The sequence below is a fragment of the Labrus bergylta genome, chromosome 21 (assembly GCF_963930695.1).
Source record: "Labrus bergylta chromosome 21, fLabBer1.1, whole genome shotgun sequence".
Taxonomy (NCBI): Eukaryota; Metazoa; Chordata; class Actinopteri; order Labriformes; family Labridae; genus Labrus; species Labrus bergylta.
In genome coordinates this window covers 15,265,035-15,284,598 of record NC_089215.1, presented here as the reverse complement: position 1 = coordinate 15,284,598, position 19,564 = coordinate 15,265,035, and the positions used below count along the sequence as shown (strand labels likewise).

Below are 19,564 nucleotides of genomic sequence, written 5' to 3'. Positions count from 1 at the left end.
TAACAAACCGATGCTAACTGTGACTTTATGCTAAATGTTAAATTAGGATGCTAACGTTAGGTGTACAACAAAGCTAATGTATTAAATATAATCCTTAACAATCAAATATCATCAATCATTTATGAGGCTTGAACCTGGAAGATTCTGTTCGACTTTATTCGTCTGAGCTTCTGATCCTGAGTCACCAGAGAAACTCTGCCGCCATAGAAAGACCATGAAAAGAGAGAGACGTCTTCTAAAGCTGTTTTCATATCTGCACTCCTGAGGTAAGGTAAAAAAAAACTATGTGGAAGTGTCGTACGAAGCAACAGAGTCCTCTATACGACTCTATAATGAGAATATGTGTCTTTCTATCAATGCTACGTGTAGTTGAACAGAATCACAATCTGAACTAAAGAGAGGAGAAGAACATCCTGGAGAACAGAAAAAGCGATTTCAAAGACGGTGAGCATAAATTATCTTCTCCATCTGCTTCAAACGCAGAGAGAGCTTGTGTTTACTTTCTCTGACACTGACTCTCCTCATCCTGGAGTTATGGCTGTTCTCTAGTGTGAAGGTAGCTTTACTGCAAACACCCTAGACTAACTTTACACCTGGACGAGGACTGATGGTGCACAAATCTTCTGTTCTGGCACTTTTCTGTTTCCTTCTCCTGACCTGTGGAGTCATCTTAAGAAGCTGTGAGTTTTATCTGTGCAGCAGTATCTTTGTCTGCTGATTCACGGCCCTGAGTGTGGTGGTCAGATCGTTTTCACAGAGTGGATTAGAGGGAAGGTCATTGATAAGTTGTCCGCTGAGAGAGAGAGAGAGAGAGAGAGAGAGAGAGAGAGAGAGAGAGAGAGAGAGAGAGAGAGAGAGAGAGAGAGAGACACACTGACGGGAATCTTCTCAGCGCTGAGAGGCTGCTGCAGACCTCAGGAAGAGACTGGACCAACGCCAGAAAACAAACAGAAGCAAAGACTCAAAAAGGCTGCAATTTCTTATAATTTCCTTTTGTTTGAAAATGACAGTTTCTGATACAAACAGTATGATTGATGTCATTTCCTGCAGGGACAAACCCTTTCAGCGCCTGCATTAGAGCCCTCAGGGGATTAGCTCTAATTGAAAATGCCACTTCTAATTTGATTGGTGCAATAAAGAGGCGGTGTTCATGTGCGTGAGGTAATGTTTCAATCAATATTAGGCAATATATATAAGTGCCAGGTACATTAACTTTTATCACAGTTTTTACGATAAACATGCAGTTAACTGTTATAAAAAAAAGCCTTAAACATACTTCGCTTTACACTGCAGTCTGACACATGTCCTGACATCACCCAGAGCACGTTTTACAGTGTGGACATATTTATACTTGCAGTTCCTCCAGTGTCCACTAGAGTCTGTCTCCTGCAGTGAGTCAGTCCCCATAGAGACCCATGTTAAAATGTCCATCTTTACAGCTGCAGTTCCTCCAGTGTCCACTAGAGTCTGTCTCCTGCAGTGAGTCCCATGTTGTAATTATGTATTCATTTTGCATACATTTGCTTAATTGTGAATGGGCTGTGTTGACTGACAGGTGGATGTTTTGTAGCTGTTTGTCAGGAGGCGTAAGCCCCGCCTCAGCTCGCCCTCTTAAAGTAGAGTCGGTAACCGCCATCGTTGGGCTTCATAAGTTCTTTTCAGAAACCAATGATGACATCACTGAGACTATAATTCGAGAAGAGGCTGATTTTCTGCGCCCACCGACAGTATTCATTACTTCAGTGCAAAGACCACCGATATGACGCCGTTACTGACCTGAGAGCACGGTGAATATGGCGGCGAAGGCGTTGAGCTTGAGGCCGTCAATGACGTTCCCAAAGTGACACACCTCGATGGACATGAGGATGCCCCCGGTGGCCAGCAGGAGGATGTACAGGCACTCTGCTACGATGCACAGCCACAGCACGCCTGTGGAGAGAGGAGGAGGGAAATATTCATGTTGTGGGGGAGGTGGGTGAACACGGGCGTGGTGAGTAATGGAGGGGACAGAGAGGGGGGAGGGGGAAAGTAGAAAGAATATGGGCGAGCAAGGACGAAGAGGAAGAGCCAGGGAGAGGAAGGAAGAGAGGAAGGTGGAGCAGTGACCTCACACCCATACGATTAACCTTCACAGTCAGAGAGGATATACGAGCGTCAGACGGCTGATCTCAGGTCTGCAAGCGTGGAACGACTGAACATCAGCGGATTAAAAAGCTGTGACTGTAAACTGAGCTATAATTACATCCATCACCTGAGGCCCGCCACTTATTGTGGTCATGAATCTCTAAGGAATAAAGCGTCTCACAATATCTCTGTATGAATTATGAACGGAGGCTTTTAACAGCTTTAAACGCAGAAAGAAAAGATGGAATGCAATTTAGACGAGGAGGGAGCAGGAGATGAAATACTGATATTAGAGGACGTTTAAAGAGGCAGCAGTTCAGAACGTTCAGAGTTTTCTTCTTAACAGAAATGAGAGAGGCTGTGAATGTTATCCAGGATGTCGTCTCTCTCCCTCTGTTGTGAACAGATCTTTCATCCAGATCCAGTTCCCGCTGTGCTGCGCTCAGATGAGTCGCCTGCTTTCAGACCTTCAAGCGTCCGCCCATAGCTCAGGTGTTTCCAGAGCGTTGGCTCTCTGCTGTTCTACTCGTAGTGATTGTTGTTTCCACAGCTGGAACAAGAACTGAGCTAATCAGGTGTTTCAAATGTTTTTTATTTCTGTTTTTCCTCATCTACATAAAAAGTGCTGCTCTGTCTCTGTACTTTGTAAAGCCTGGTTGATACTTCTGTGTCGAGTCTACACCGTCATGACCTCCTCATACTTGTGCTTTGGTGTGTCGGCGTAGCTCTGCTCTCCGTCTTCAAACTTTGAGATCTTTATTCATGTTATATCAAATGTTTTAAATATTTGTGCAACATCGTCAACTACAGAGACGTTTTTTAACTTGTGTATTTTAAGTTTTTTCAGCTTCCTGAGGAATCTGTCGCCCTCTTGTGGTAGTCATATTTATTGTTTCTGTTTTTTGGGTTCAGCAGGTGATCAGGATGTTTTTGCTGATTGCTTCACCTTAGAACAGACGGTTTGTCTCCTGACACATTCACCTGAAGAGGATCTTTTTGGATCGAATCGTTTAGATCTGAACAGCGTGCCGACCTTTCTCTCTTTTTCTGCAGTTAATTAAAAAAAAATTCCGGCACCCATATGCAGTTACCTCGGATGTGCCCACACTACTTTTCTCTTTGTGCATGTTGTATCAACGGTTTCCATGGCGACTGAAACTGAGTGTTTTATGTTGGAGATGGAGATGATAAATTCTGAGCAGCGGTTTATTATTCTGCAACTATTGAAGTTCGAAGAATATAAAGAAGAGAGAGGAGACGTCGGAGTAAATGGATGAACAGGCGCTGACTCAGGCGAGGAAGAGGACGGGGAGTTATCTGCGCTTGTTTGGCTGCTGAGAGACACGGACGAGGAAATGCACTTCAGATATTTTCGGATGTCAGTGAGTACACTTGAAGATTTAATTCCTCGTCCTCAGCCATTAATCTCAAACCAGAGAACATGAATGTATCTGTAGCTGAAACGATGCTACCTAGCGGACCAATCACAGGGCTTGTAGTCTGCGTCGTTTTGGACATGTAGATACATTTATGAGAAGGTGCACATAAGGATACATACGTAGACTTCTCTGAATGAACGTACGGCCTTGATGTGACGCTGAGGTAGGGCTGGACGATACGACCTAAAATCAACATCACGATGAATTAAACCTTTAACCTCGATTACGATTAATGAAGGATTCTTCAGTTTCTGTTTTTTGCCATCATAGTTCACTGTAAACATGCTCAACTATTAAAGCTGGGATATGGGTTAATATCTGATGAACTGTTTTGAGGTTATTTATTGAACTGAAATCAAAGCTTTAAATGAAAACGACACATTTCAGTTTAAAAGTAGAAATGAACTTCTCTAAAACAGTAGAAAAATAAATAACTTGCATTTCTTGCAAACAGTTTTTCTGCAGTGTTTACATTTGACTTCTTTTTGTTTGGTGTCGTCTTCCCTAAAGACAAAATGTGTCCAAACGACGGACGTTGCTGCCATGGATCGGATTGAACGTGTCGTCATGCGACTCTCCCTGAAAATAACCAACACTGGTAAGATTACGTCGGTTAGAGGTTCTGAATGTCGGTTTCGATTCATTTTCAATTAATTTCCCAGCCCTACGCTGAAGTATAAATCAGGTTTTATTTCAGATTTCAATTTGTTACAAACACATTCCTTCACCAAACGTGTCACCTGTCGACCTGCACTACAAAACATCACGATCTGTGAACTCATTAAAAGTCGGATTTGACGGTCTCATTAGTCCTGTTAGCAAAACAAAGAGATCAAGGTAAACGAGCTCAATGTGAAGAGGCGTTCACAAAGCTGGCTGAGAAACCTTTTGGATCACGATCATTAACAACCCAAAGGTCAGGCGGAGTCCAGTTTGATGCAGCAGGTGTAGATACCTGTGGGACCAACATGGAGAGCAGGGTGTGGCAGAGGCTGCAGCAGCAGCAGCGATGTGTTGAACTGGAACTCGTCTTGTTACCTAACAGAGTCACTGATCTGATAATCCAGCCAAACAACAGCTCCTGCTGGGGGATTAAGTTGTCGCCTTGATTCCATTACATAGAAAGAGGATTATTTATCTGTTAGAGGAGCTAATACCTCGGAGCAACATGATAGTTGGACTTTAATAACGGACGGATGCCGATCCACGTTAGCTTAAAAATGAAAAACAGAAAGCGTGCGGCGCTCCGAGGCCGACAGATGTTCTCACAACTGTTCAGAGCGGTGCCAACATTTCTTCACAAACACACAAACACACCTAAAAAGATTTTCTCTAAAGCGTCCACTTCAATCCCAAAGATGAAGAAGAGAATTATGTAAACAGAGAGTTAAGGTGTCATGACTCCTGGAGGAGGAAACAGGAAACGACCTGATCAGACAGGATTTATACGGGACTTTACCAACGATTTAATATCTGCACCTTTAAAAAAAGGAATCATCAGACTTAATTTCTCTGCTCACTGTCTCTGCAGCATCGTTCACATGTCTGCACAAACCTTACAACTAATTTTATTCACCGCAGACTGAACATTTGTTATTGTATTTTAATATATTAAGATCACTTTTTCCATCCTTTATCTTTACCGCTTCTCCTGTGCAGGGTCGCCGGGAGCTGGAGCTGATCCCAGCTGTCATTGGGTGAGAGGCGGGTTACACCTTGGACTGGTCACCAGCCAATCACATTGCTGACATATAGAGACAGACAACCAGCCACATTCACACCTACAGGCAATTTAGAGTCAGCAGTTAACCTAACGAGCATGTCTTTGGACTGTGGGAGGAAGAACATGCAAACTCCGCACAGAGAGACTCCTGACAGACAGGGATTCAAACCAGGAACCTCCTCACTGTGAGGGGACAGCACTAACCACTGAACCATCATGCAATAAACCTGGTACCAGTAAGGTCGCACCCCATGTACGGAGACTGTAAACCTCCAAGCAGGCTACCTGGGTTCAAGTCCAGCCTGCTGCTCCTCTCCCGCATGTCATTCCCCACTCGCTCTCTCTCTCCCTGAGTTCTGACTCCCAATTTCCTTTGTGCACGCTGCGTTCTGTCAGTGCCACAGTTTTGTTCAGTCGGACGGCGGACCCTGCCCCAGTTGCTTCATTTCTGGAACGTGACCGCAGCCATGAGCAACTGTACACACATCACAGGAGAACTACAAGATCTCAGGAGAACTACAAGATCTCAGGAGAACTTCAAGATCACAGGAGAACTACAAGATCACAGGAGAACTTCAAGATCTCAGGAGAACTTCAAGATCACAGGAGAACTACAAGATCACAGGAGAACTACAAGATCACAGGAGAACTACAAGATCTCAAGAGAACTACAAGATCACAGGAGAACTACAAGATCAAAAGAGAACTACAAGATCACAGGAGAACTTCAAGATCACAGGAGAACTACAAGATCACAGGAGAACTTCAAGATCTCAGGAGAACTACAGGAGAACTATAAGATCACAGGAGAACTACAAGATCATGTGGGAATAAATAGAAAAACGTGCAAACAACATGTTTCTTTGTCTTTCTGAGGATGATTTGTTGTTCATTCGGTGTCTTTTCACGTAATGTTGATAAAGTGATGAATATACGATCAGGAGTCTGTATGTGTTTTATTTTTAAATTGACCGGACACTCTCTGCGTTCCCTTGTCTAACTTCCTGTCTGGGTCTATCTATTCTCTTCAGTTTGACGCGTGCTTGCAGCTGTCGCCGTAGAAAATAGACTAGCAGCGTATTTGAAACAGAGAAAAGCGTATGTGGCGCTGCTGGCATTCTTTGGAGACCGACTGCAGCGCTCTCTGTGGAAACAGGAGCGTTGACTAAAGTGGCAGTGAACGGCAGCGTGGTGAACGGCAGCGTGGTGAACGGCAGCGTGGTGAACGACAGCGTGGTGAACAATGAGGATGGACTGCGGTGTGCACAGAGTATGTAGAAATGTGGAGTTACTCTATCCACTGTCCTATATAAGACATAAAGGTAAAAGACCCGAGAAATAAAAGATGATTTGGTGCAAAAACAACGAACACAGAGGTAGAATAAAAAGTAGAACTCAGATAAACAGCAGCATCCTGCAGTCATGAAATACGTTTAAATAATGAGGATATAAATATAACACAAGACTTTTATTTAACATGCACGCTCACCTCTCTCGTTTTCAGGAGCGACGTAAATGAAACTTCTGCAATTCTCCCCTGGAAGAGACAGAAAAAAGGACATTTTAATCAAACGCAGAATGTTTCATGTTTACTTCTGTAACAGGCGGATAAAAAGAGTCACACACTGTTTCACTCTCTGACACAGATTCATATCTGACAAACAGAAGAGCTGCATCGACCCAATCTGTGCCGAGAGTGTTTGAACAACAGACCCCCCCCACCCCAAACCAAACCATGAGAGAATCTGCAGCCTGGGTCAGAGGCAGACAAATATTCAGAACAAATGTTTGAACGCAGTCTGTACACACACACACACACACACACACACACACACACACACACACACACACACACACACACACACACACACACACACACACATTACCTGATTCTCAGCTGGGGGAACACGGTGCTCAGCTGACCATTAAACACATTTTATGGTTAACCCTGCACTGCAAACACTCTCATCTAAGCAGGTGTACATGATATTACATCATTTAAAGACACTCAACAAGTCCATGTTTACAGTCTCCACTGCTTTCTTTGCTTTTTAAATGTTGACTGAAGATGTTTACCTGTCAGGTGAATGTGGAGAAAAACAGATGTATTGATAATTTTTGACAGGAAACAAGATAAATTGATGTGCTTAGATTCACATTTTTTAGTGTCCAGTCCGTTTTCTCCATAATGTCTGTATAGTTTTTGAACTATAAGGATAAATGAATTGACAGTTTATCATCAAGTCTGTGATCTTTTTTAGTCTTTTTAATTTTCGATCTCTGAACAAATCTGGTTTCAGATCCTCAAAGCTGAAAATGTTTTTCTTTTCATGGAAATGTTTTGTCTTTGGAGCTGTAGGATTGATATTCAGTAGAATATGCACATTCTAGATGTTATGTTCCCTGACCTCCTTTATGAACATCTCATCCTCAGCTCACTTAACAAAAGTCCTAAAGAATCCTCTCTACGACCACATGAAGATCTTTATTTTTATTCCACACGCTGAGCAGATGACGAGACATTCTCTGGTTTTGTTTTTATTCATCTCATTAATCCAGAGATCCAGTCTAGTGTCAGAGTGTAATCTGGGTGATGTTGTTTACATGTAGATATACAGTATTTTATCTTTATGGGTTACTGGATCGACATGCCTCTCTGTGACGCAGCTCTCCGCGCGCTCAGCCCGCGCGCCTGGCTGCGCTGCGCTGCGCTCCCCGGTGCCTCCCCGCGTAAACTTACCGGACATATTGATGTTCTGCTCACAGGAGAACCAGATCCCGGTGTGAAACTTCCTCATCACGTACTTGTCCTCTCCGGTCTCCCAGATGTACTGCACGAGCCGCGTGTCGTTCATGTTGGAGCTGTTGAACCGGATGCAGAACGACTGCTTGGCGATGACCGGCCCGGTGCACAGCGGCTTCACCACCTTCCGCGTGCCCTCGCACCAGTAGCTCGTGGTGAGAGCCGACACGGCCAGAAAGAGCGCGAGGAAGTTCAAGGTGAGAGCCAGCGACGCTCTCCGCCGCCGGTCTATCCCCATCACGGCGCGCGGAGGACCGAACGCGGAGATCCTAATCCCTCTCCTCGTGTGACACCGGATCCGTCTGCGCCTCAGATCCCCATAATCCTGTTATTTCCCTCCCAGTAGTGTGTGTGTGTGTGTGTTTGTGTGTGTGTGTGTGTGTGTGTGTATCCCCGGCTAATTATCGCGGCGCGTTCAGAGCGCCTCTCTCATCTGCTGCTCCCGGAGCTCACGCGCTCATTTTGTAGGCTGCACCCCCTTCACCCACCTGATACACCCTCTTACACACACCCCCTCACACACACACCCCCTCACACACACACACACACACACACACACACACACACACCTGTGGTTATAATGCACAGAACACGTTCTGATCGTTATTATTATTTCACCGTGTTTAACGCAGCACATTTCTGCAGAATGCAGCTCACATGGCCTCAAAACAAACAAACAAAGAGGACGCAGTCCGCTGGGAACAGTCTGAAAAAAATCCTGAGCTTTTATATAGATTTAATTTTCCAAGCCATGAACTCTCCATCACAAGAAGAAGACAATAAAACAGAGAGAATCCTCTTCAGACTTTTTAAACAGTTTATTTCTGTCTGAAATAAAAGCGGGTTTGAAGTCCTCACAGGTCCAGAAGTGCAAGTGTGAAAGCCCTAAAAGTTAAGCATCAATCAGACTTTCTGAACTGAAAACATGTTGACACACTGAAGTCGAAAGAACGACTTCCCGACTCGTAAAATTGGACCATAAGAGGAGCACCTGAATCTTTTTAACATCACATATCAAATTTATAAAACCCTCTGATGACGTCACTGTGACCTTTCCTATTTGGACAAATCTTCTCCGAGGTGATACACAAGTGTTTCTGTCCACACACTGATTCATGCTCCTGACATTCGTGTTTAATAACGAGTCTTTGTTTCCAGCTCTGAATCAGACGAGTCATTCCGCTGTTTAACACTCATCGACAGAAACATGATCAACTGAACGTCACAGAGATAACAATCAATCAGATCCCATATCACACACCCAGTTATCACACACCCAGTTATCACACACACAGTTATCACACACACACAGATATCACACACACACAGTTATCACACACACACAGATATCACACACACAGATATCATACACACACAGATATCACACACACACACAGATATCATACACAAACAGATATCACACACACAGATATCATACACACACAGATATCACACACACAGATATCACACACACACAGATATCACACACACAGATATCACACACACAGTTATCACACACACACACAGATATCACACACACACAGATATCACACACAGTTATCACACACACACACACAGATATCACACACACACAGATATCACACACACACACACACACACACACACACACACACACACACACACACACACAGATATCACACAAAGGGAAGCGAATCCACATTCACACTCTGATTAGAAATCATCGAGAGCAGAGAGCTCACATTTGAACAAATTGTGAAATGTTTCTCAAGAGGCTGTCTTTGCAATTTTTGTGTCTAACTTGCCTGCTTCTCTCTGAAAGATTTACTTGATATTTCCACCACGAGGACAGAGCCCTGAGCGTGAAAATGACCCCGGAGGAAACTTGATCTTGATGTTCTGCACGGCGCTCACAGGTGGCCATTCATAGTGGACGTCTCTGACACATGGTTTGGTTTCACATCATTGTTTTCTTATCAAATGTTGAGTTTCAGAACAGAACCACACACGTGACTCATGATTAAGACGAAGATATATCGAAACATCAGAAGGGACATCATCAAGAAAACAAATGAAAAATGCGTCTTCCTCAGTATGCCGATGATAAAAGGTGATTACGTCTGCTTCATTTCTCTCACTGCATCCCGAGCTATTGCTTTTATTCACGATGATTAATCTGAAATGTGAAATGTCATATTGATTCTGCGATGGCGTAATATCGGCGTTCCAGTCTGTGAGGTCACATTGTGTTACGGTGTTGCAGAAGCACGTGACAGCGGGAGCTCACACACACACAGACATGAACACACACACACACAGAGCTGTTCTCCCCCGCTGGATCAACTGATCCCGCCTCACCTCTGTAATGCCTCTGAAGACGGTACAGAGGGGGGGGGGTCACTTCATCCCCACACTACGCCTCCATGACCTTCAGATTGAAGGAGAAACGTCCCAGGAGCGTAAATTTAGCGGCTTGAAGCGGCGCTCTGAACAGAGCTACGTGAATTCTTGACTTTGAATGAAAGAAGATTCTTTCAACATGAATGTTGCTCTGACATGACTCGGCAGAGGTCTGCAGAAAACTGCTTTGTTTACATTATGAAACACTGTCAACGAGGTCGAATGCAGACATCCTCTGCTCAGCTGTGATGTTCTGCTACATGTGCTGCAGACTTGGATTGTAAAGCACGGTGTCAGAATGCCTGGTGTCTTCCACATAGGAAAGATGCAATCCCCAGTGCACGCCGTTGACATCAAGTTAATACACGTTTGAACACATGCAAACCTTTAGTAAATCAGGCCCAAAGACTTATATATATGTACAAAGTTATACAGTTAAAGTTTATTAATCTCAACAATATCAGGATTGATTAAAATCATACACAGTAACAAACATGGACGTTGTCTCAGTGACGTCACCCATTGGTTACTGAGGGGGAATTTTGACGTTTGGTCGTTGCCATGATGAAAATGCTGACTCTTTAGTTTCGGTCAACATAGTAAAAGAGTAAAAGAGGTGAAGCTGAGGCGGGTTTTAAGCCTCCAGACAAACCGTTACACCGCGCCCACCTGTCAATCAGGTCAGCTACACGCCTTATTGTGAATAACTCTTATTCTTCATCAAATCAAAACGGATGAGTCATCAAAACATTCACCCCCCGTACAGTGTGTGTCGATCGAGACATGAGCTAATCAGACCTATTTGGTTTTTTGAATCAGGCTGTAAACATGTTAATCTCTGCTGTAAAAACAGGCTTTTAGAATGGGTGTGTATGTGACTTCCTGTGCTTCTGCAGCCAGCCTCTAGTGGACACTCGAGGAACTGCAGGATTTTACACTTCAGCATCGACTTCATTTATCAACACTGGAGGTCGCTGCTTCATTAAAATATCCAAATCAGTACATAATAAAATGAACACATGTACAACATCTGCAGAGCAGATAAGATTTAATAATAATACAAGTGAAGAAGACCAGATACAAAATGTGCAGAATATCAAAATGTAACAACTATAGCAACTGCAGCTAAACGTATAAGCTTCTATAAAACATCGTCTGAACGACAACCTGACACATAGCTCGAGGCCATAACATCTGGGACCTCTGTCAGTTCGGGCCTGCAAAGGAGAGAAAGATTTACAGCTGACATGAAAGTTTATCACAGTAAACACAGACAGTTAGTACCTTGCTGGGATTACTACCAGGGGAGTATCTCAGCCGGTGTCAGGTCATGTCGGGGGGAGAGCGCCGTTAAATCAGGGACACACACAAATCTACGAGGACGTAAAACGGATAAAAATGATGCAGAAATATTTCGGACAATATCTGAAAACACTCTTGCAGGAGTGTGTGTGTGTCTGCGGATATTCAACACATCTGGATTTCCATCAGTCATTTCCTCTGACTGCATGCTGTAGATATGAATTAAAATGAGAAATATGGTGTATATGTGTGTGTGTGTGTGTGTGTGTGTATGTGTGTGTGTGTGTGTGTGTGTGTGTGTGTGTGATTGTGTGTGTGTGTCTGTGTGTGTGTGTCTGTGTCTGTGTATGTGTGTGTGTGTCTGTGTGTGCGTGTGTGTAGAAGTGACAGTCGGGTGTGTGTGTGTTTCGAAGGAGGCTGTCGAGGAACTGCAAACGTTTGTCCCCTGAGATTAAAAGTCATCATTCTTCCTCCCTGCCCTCCTTCTTCCTCTGACCTACACCACCCCATTACACACACACACACACACACACACACACACACACACACACACACACACACACACACACACACACACACACACACACACACACACACACACACACACACACACACACACACACACACACACACACAAAAGCAATAACAATAGATTCCTTCCAGCGTTGATGTAGAATCATAATTAATATCAGCGATGCAGCTACTCTGCTTCCAATCACATCCAACGTGTGTGCTAGCTTGTGTGTGTGTGCGTGTGGGTGTGGGTGTGTGTGTGTGCGTGTGTGTAACAGCTCTCACAGGCCTCCAGAGATAATCAATAGTGGGCTGTAGTGTCCTAAGTGCACACATATGACACTCTCTCTGTTTAAAGCTGCTCCTCAGGCTGATCCTGTAGAGGAGAGGTCTCACTCTGACTGAAATATCTCTGCTTGACTTATTCTCTGCCTCAGAGAAGAAGGTCTGCAGGGCTGGTCGGCGTGATAGATTCTGCTCACACATGATGACCTTGCTGAGACCGGTGGAGCCAGATGGGCAAAGAGATAAATATTAGAGATGTTTCATCTTCAACAGGTGATGTACAGTCAGAGGAGGTTAAAGCACGCTCAGCATGAAGGTCATCTATTTCTCTTCTCTGGCATTTTCGAATTTTTCCATGTATGCGATATATTAGTGAACATTCTTCACTGCATTCTTCTAAAGTTCTTCTCTGTTTCATAGAACGACGAGAGACGAGAGTGTTGAGATTTGTTCAGCAGCATCCTAATTCACAAATATTCAAACATCGGAACGTTCAGGTGAAATAAACAAACCCTCAGAAAGCCCCAATGACTCCGGTAGGATATGGAGTTAAGAGGCATCGTTATAGAGCCTTGTGGGACGCCATAAAGAGTTTTCTGTCTGCTGTGCATATTGCGAGTCGCTTCTTCTCTTTTGATTTAAACTTTCCTATCTGTGCTTTAAGAAGTTTATAGTGAAGCTAATGCTTGTGTTCTTTTAGACCTCAGTTGGATTGTAACTTCACGCAGAGATGAAAACTGCGAGGAGTGGTGAGGTCGGAGCCTTGACTAGCCTTGATAACTGGTCTCATATCTGGCAAACCGAGGGGCGTCCAAAACGGCCGTGTGGGGGGTGCCTTAAAACTGCCTACCTTCTCTGGTCCAAACAAATCCAGAGCATTCAGGACCAGAATCTAAAGTTAGAAGGAGGACATACTGGCTGCTGCATTGTTGTCAGAGAAGCCAGCACTTCAACATAACATGTTTCCTTAATGTCTGATCATATAGTAAGGTCACTTTATCATTTCACTCACTACACATCTCACTGATTGGATCTTTAATAAAGCTAAAACTATAAAGTTTTTGTCTTTTCTTTGACGTTTTTGCAGCTAAATGTTTCTTCAGACGTATCGTTTGGTGTTTGGTACTTTAGCTTCGCTCTCCTCCTCGGGTTGTTTCAAGCTAATGAGAAATAATGCAGTAAAAAGGTCCGTCTGTGTTCAGCTCCCAAAGGACAAAATCTCCATCCACAATATGTTCCTGAGGTTTCCTCTTCTCTAATAAAAAGAAAAAAACCACAGAAGTGTTATTTGATTGATGGCTGATTACTTTTACAGACTGTTTTTTACTGCCTCACTGTAATACACGTCATAGATTTACATAATGAAGACAATAAAGAGGGAGAGTCATAATGTTTTATAGTGAGGCTGTATTCCTCCCATCACACGACACACTCATTTAAATACACACAGACCCACCATACACACACACACGCACACACAGAGACACACACAAACAAACACAAATACATAAGCACACACACACACACACACAGCCCCACACACACAAATACAGCCCCACACAGACACACACACACACACACACACACACACACACTTTACGGCGCTGTAAAACACACTCAGGCTCATTTTACTGATTGAATCTTGCGTTGATTATTTATTTATTCACACACTGCATCTGACCTGAAAAACACAAATTCAAAGAAGTCTGCTGTGCTGGTTTTTGTTTGATTAAAAGCTCCTGACGTGAAGTGAAATATGTCTCTGAGTGTGAGTCTACAGGTGAGTTACTTCCTGCCCCTTCCTCTCTCTCCCCCCCGTGTGTGTGGGTGTGTGTGTGTGTGTGTGTTTCTGGAAGAGTCGAACACACACACAGTGACAGACGCTGTCAGCTGACTCATCCCTCTCTCTCCTCAATGAGCTAATTTACATAATAATTCACCAACAAAGAGAGCGGGCGAACACACATGAAGTACATGTCTACTGTCAGCACGAGTTTTGTTTCTGCAGAACACTCGCGGCTCATCTGCGATCAGGATGTTCAGACTTTATGATCACGCAGCGGCGAGGTGTTAAAGCAACAGTCTGTAACTCCTCCTCATCCTTTAATCAGTCGTGTCAAAGTCGATCTAATAGAACAATAACCTCCATCAGGGAGAATGGTGTCTCTCATGTCCACAGAGTGTCCCACTCGCCTGTTTTCAGCACTATGTAACTTGGTCAGCGGGTCGAGGTCATCTGGTGAGAAGTGTGTACGGCTTCACGGCGCTAGTCCACACAGCAGCCTTCAGCTACAAAGCAGCCAGTTAGCCCGTCTCTGTACTGTTTGATACGATGGCTAAGAGGAAGAGGAAGAGGACGGAGACGGAGGAGGATAAGAAGAGAGAGAGAGAGAGGGCGAGAAGACGACTAGAGGAAATATTGGACAGGCTGTTATATGCTGACGAGAGCTTCAAGAAAGAGGAAAGAGAACGCTGCAAGTCTGACACCGAGCTATGTGTTTTACAACAGTGCAGTTTCACTTACAGACTTAGAGGTGGGCGCAAAAACGCACCAAACCAAATTCCTCCATAACGATGCTTCAAATGTGCAGAAATAACAGCTGACCGTCTCCGCTCCGTCTAGGCAGCAGAGGTCGGATTTTTGCTTTATCCAATGTGTGTGCTTCCACTGGCTCCGCTGCGTCTCAAATCAAGATATATACTTGGGGTATTGCAGGAGAAACTAGAGGGAGAGAGAGAAACTCTCTCTCTCCCTCTCCCCCCCTCTCTCTCCATCTCTCCCCGTCTCTCTCTCTCTCTCTTTGTCTCCCCCCCTCTCCTCAGTCTGATTCTGAGTCCGTAATGACTCAAATGACTCAAGTGTCTCATTCAGTGAAATAGTGTTAATGATTGTCTAAATCTGTGTGTTAATGTTTCTCTAAATCCGTGTAGATCCACTAACAGGGCGCCTCTGCCTCCCTCTCTGTCACAGCGTCTCCTCTTCATAAACGGATCCCACCTGAGCCAGGAGCTCCTCTAAATGTGATTAACGTCTGAAAATAATGTCAGGAGTGCATCACTGACTCGTTAGCTCCTCCGCTAATGGACACGCTCGCTGCTGTTTTCCTCTGGGCGAGTTTCAGAGAGTCATTACTCTCTCTCTGCCGAGGCTCAGCTGAACGTCGACGTAAACCAATAGTCAATCCTAAACACGCTGCATTCACACTCTGCAGTACGCCACGCCATCTGATTATTGGTTTCAGAAATCGTACCTGTAACTGTTCCTTTGAGGCAGACTGAGTCCTGGTAATCTCAGTTTCAATGAGGCGCCAAGAAACAACCCCGTGTCCCGTACTGACGAACGCTGCAACTGTATCTCAGGAAGGCAGGACGGTCAGGCTTTAGATTTCTAAAGGATGGAAGGAAGCTGCAAACGTTAGAAGTTACCATGATGACATGAAGCTGCTTCTGGCTTAGAGAAAGTTGAAGAGTTTAGGGCCCGTGTCCACATAGAGTTTATTCCAGCGCTGGCTGTGCGCTGGCTGTGCGCTCGGGAGCGTTTGCATGAAGCGTTTGTGCTCCGAGAAGAAAAGCGCTGCACGTCCGTCCTGTCTCTATGACAACAGTCTGTTTTATATTTGAGATCGTTTTTTTCTGAAAAAGATGAAAGATTTTCAACTGAAGCGCTCGGAGCGGCCACACAAAGAAAGACGCTGGTAGGACACGGGGCCTGAGAAGCTTCAACTCACTGTCAACAACAGCGATGATGTCCCCTCTCCCTTATGTTGTCCTGTGACAGTTTGAGAACAAATGGAGAAAAGTTTTACATATATTTTGCAGCAATATGAATATATTCTGTGCTCGTTTCTTCATATTACCTTCAGCACATCAGGACCATCACATGTAGAGAGGAACATTGAACTGATGAAGCTGCAGAAAACAAGCGTCACATTGTTCAGCTTCTTCATGATATCCATCCTCCAGGAGGCAGACTGTCCAACACGGACGGCATCAACAAGAGATCGATGGAAATGAAGAAGAAGCCGAGCTCGTTACTGCAGCCGTCCTGAAACATCAATTTAAATTGAAGTCACAAGACTGAGTTCAAAAATGTATAAATGAGGAGGCGACACATGGAAACAGAAACTTCATATTTCTGGAAACTAAAAGCTTTCTCTCTTCCTGTTTTTTGTCATGTCGTAGGTTAACGTAGCCCAATGCACCGCCGCAAAAATGTAACCACCTCTGGAAACGATGCAACCTCCAGCCCTGTGATTGGTGCGCTTGGTGGCATCGTGTTTCCTGCATCTACAAAATGTCCGGTATCGCTGCCGTTTTCAGAATTCTGCAGAAGAAAGAACGCTGCGTCATATTTATCAGCTCCGACTATGCTCAGTTTGAGTCGCTGCGGTTTTAATGAGCTGCTAATTCAGGAACTATTTAACCCTGAGTGTGAAAATCTAAAACGTGTGAAAATGAAAGAGTTACAAAAAGCTGAATGAAGGCATGAGCATGACACTTTCACATACAAAGTGTCGACGAGCTCGACTCAAAAACTCTTCGAAGACGTTGGTGCAAATCGAAAAGACAACCTTTAAATGTTTACAGCAAATAAACGACATTTCAGTCCTGGTCGCATTACGCTTCTGTTTATCTTTTTATGAGAAGTTTCAAAGTTTATTCCGAGTGCTGAACGCCTGAGGAAGAGGGAGATGAGGATGATGTGCTAACGGCAATAGCTTCTCTACGCTCTGAGTTGAACGCTATAAAGAGCGATATTTGTGACCAGATCGATGAAAGGACTGCAGACATATCAGTTGGTATGAGGGCCGACATCGCCGCTTTAAGAACAGAAACCGATGCTAACAATGCTAAGCTACAAACTCAATCGGGGGAACAAGCTGAGACTGATGGATTGAATCAGTCGACTTCACGTCTAACGGACACGTGGCGGGGACGGAGGCGCAGGTGAAACGTCTCGCGCATCATGTGGACCTTAACGGTTAATGTCTAGACTTGGAGGGACGGTCTAAACAAAGAATCTGAGGATTGCGGCTTTGAAAGAAGGGGGCGGGGCATGAACAATATGATGGTGTCTTATTATTTTAGACATATCTCAAATTGATCTACCGAAGCAAAGAAGAAGAAAAAAATGTGATTTCTGTAACGCTACATTAAAAGGATTTAACGTGCATCCTCAAGCCCGGCGTGAAAAGTGAACAGACGTCTTTATTTGATGCACCACATCACACACATTCCCTCTCTCTCTCTTTCATAAATCAGAGGACCAGAAGTATGATTTATGTCTGAAAAGTTCAGCGGTGTCCGCGGATTCAGTGGCCTACTTTTCACTGAGCTGATTTAGTGCAGAAAGAATCTCATCCCGTCCTTTCACTCTCCTCTTATGTTTTTTTTTCCGAGGTTAAAAGGAGTCTCAGGTGGCGGGGCGCACTCGCCAATTACAAAGCAGACACGAGCGTAACGGGAAAGGAAGGAGAGTCACAGGAGCGAGAGATAGGCTGATAGAGAGAGAGAGTCAGAGGGCCAAAGACAGATGGAGCAGAGCGGATTCTTCCCCCGAGTCGTTATTTTTAGCAGAAATGTTCCTCATGAGGGTGGAGGCGCTGCAGCGGAGGTATGGACGGATGTAAACGCCATTGTGAAGTCGGAGCAGATGGATTGGTGATGAGATCAGAACACCTGGCTGCAGAGTTATTAAGAGCAGAGCGTCAGACGTCGTAATAAATGAAGGTGTCATGCTTCATTATGAAGACGCAGCTCAGGTTGTTCATTAAGATCAGAGGAGATCTAATTTATGACACGACGGGATAATAGAGGAAGCTAATGGGAGACCGGCTAAAATGCTCACCTCAGTTTGATCTGGAACAGGGCGGTTCTGTTCTCCTGCTCAGGGTCTGAGATCGAGGGGAGATATTTTTACCTTCAGCTGAATTTAATGAGGAAGGAATGCTTCAAATGTTTCACATTCAATGCCACTGATAGACTCCAGAAATAAAGATAATTAAAGGTGGAGACAGTGGAAATGTTTGTAAACATTCTAACTGGGTTCCTCCTCCTGGGCTCCCTGCAGGTAGTGTGTACATTTACTGCTTGTAGCTACACTGCAAGCTAACGCACGCTAGCACAAGCTAACTGCTGGTGTTTGTCACCTGCCTGTCCAACAGGAAGCAGACCAACTCCACGTCCACGGGTAAAAGACAACACAAGGTTCACCCTCGTTTTAGAACGAGCTTTATCCGCTTGGTGTTTCTCCTCACTGTGATTGTATTTTCTCTTCTTTGCTGCTACATCAACATCTGTCATATTCACTGGTTTGAATGTCGTCCAATCACTGAATTGTATCCACTCCTAAACTCACCTGCTGCACTGTCATTGGCTGGAGGAAACACACCATCTCCGCCAACATATGTCCTGAGTCAACCAGAACAAAGCAGAACAGTAAAATCCAGTGAGAGGACAGAGTCTCTGCAGACACAGTCACCACCACACATATATGGAGACCCAGAAGGGACGATGGAGCAGCTTTAGGAGAAGTCTGTATTTTATTTTGAAGGGACAAGCGGCTGACTCCATCTTTAACACAACGTGGGAACTATTTCACAGATTTGAATTCTTGATGTTTTATTTGCAGGAATTTTAAATGTGGTGCCAAAGCAAAATTGCAATGATTTAAAATTTGAAACTTTTGGACGCTGTCAAACGATTTGCTAGTTTTCAATAGTTAATTGCATTTTAAACCGTATGTTTGAAATTCCATCATTTCACGGTAAACACACACCCTCCTCCACCAAAAGATGACGTCAAATCCAGTTTGGAGGGAGGTTTAAGTGAGGGAAAAGGAGAGAGCAATTTCACTGGCTCATAGATGGTGCAGAGGAGAGAACCTGAAGAGGTTGTATTTTGCACTCCGAAGTGTACTTTTAAAAACATAAACTCTGCATACGTGTGAAAATGTTTTAGTCTGATGTTGTTTCTGTTAAAATACATTTAAACCAC

The 19,564-nt window shown here is 44.2% G+C and overlaps 1 protein-coding gene and 1 long non-coding RNA gene across 2 annotated transcripts in view; one reads left to right on the top strand and one right to left on the bottom strand.

The window, feature by feature from the left end:
- gsg1l2b (gsg1-like 2b) overlaps positions 1–8,533 on the bottom strand; it is an 18,339-nt gene extending 9,806 nt beyond the window's left edge. The window contains exons 1-3 of the mRNA XM_020640346.3: positions 8,027–8,533; positions 6,776–6,823; positions 1,777–1,929 (exon numbers count right to left, since the gene is read on the bottom strand). Of these exons, the coding sequence (XP_020496002.2) occupies positions 1,777–1,929; positions 6,776–6,823; positions 8,027–8,327 (502 nt within the window). The 5' untranslated portion in view covers positions 8,328–8,533. The remainder of the gene's footprint in view (positions 1–1,776; positions 1,930–6,775; positions 6,824–8,026) is intronic.
- Positions 1,953–6,765, top strand: LOC136177303 (uncharacterized). The gene is made up of 3 exons (XR_010664941.1): positions 1,953–3,506; positions 4,074–4,161; positions 5,223–6,765. It is a non-coding gene; the product is annotated as an uncharacterized lncRNA (long non-coding RNA).
- Positions 8,534–19,564: the final 11,031 nt, after the last annotated feature.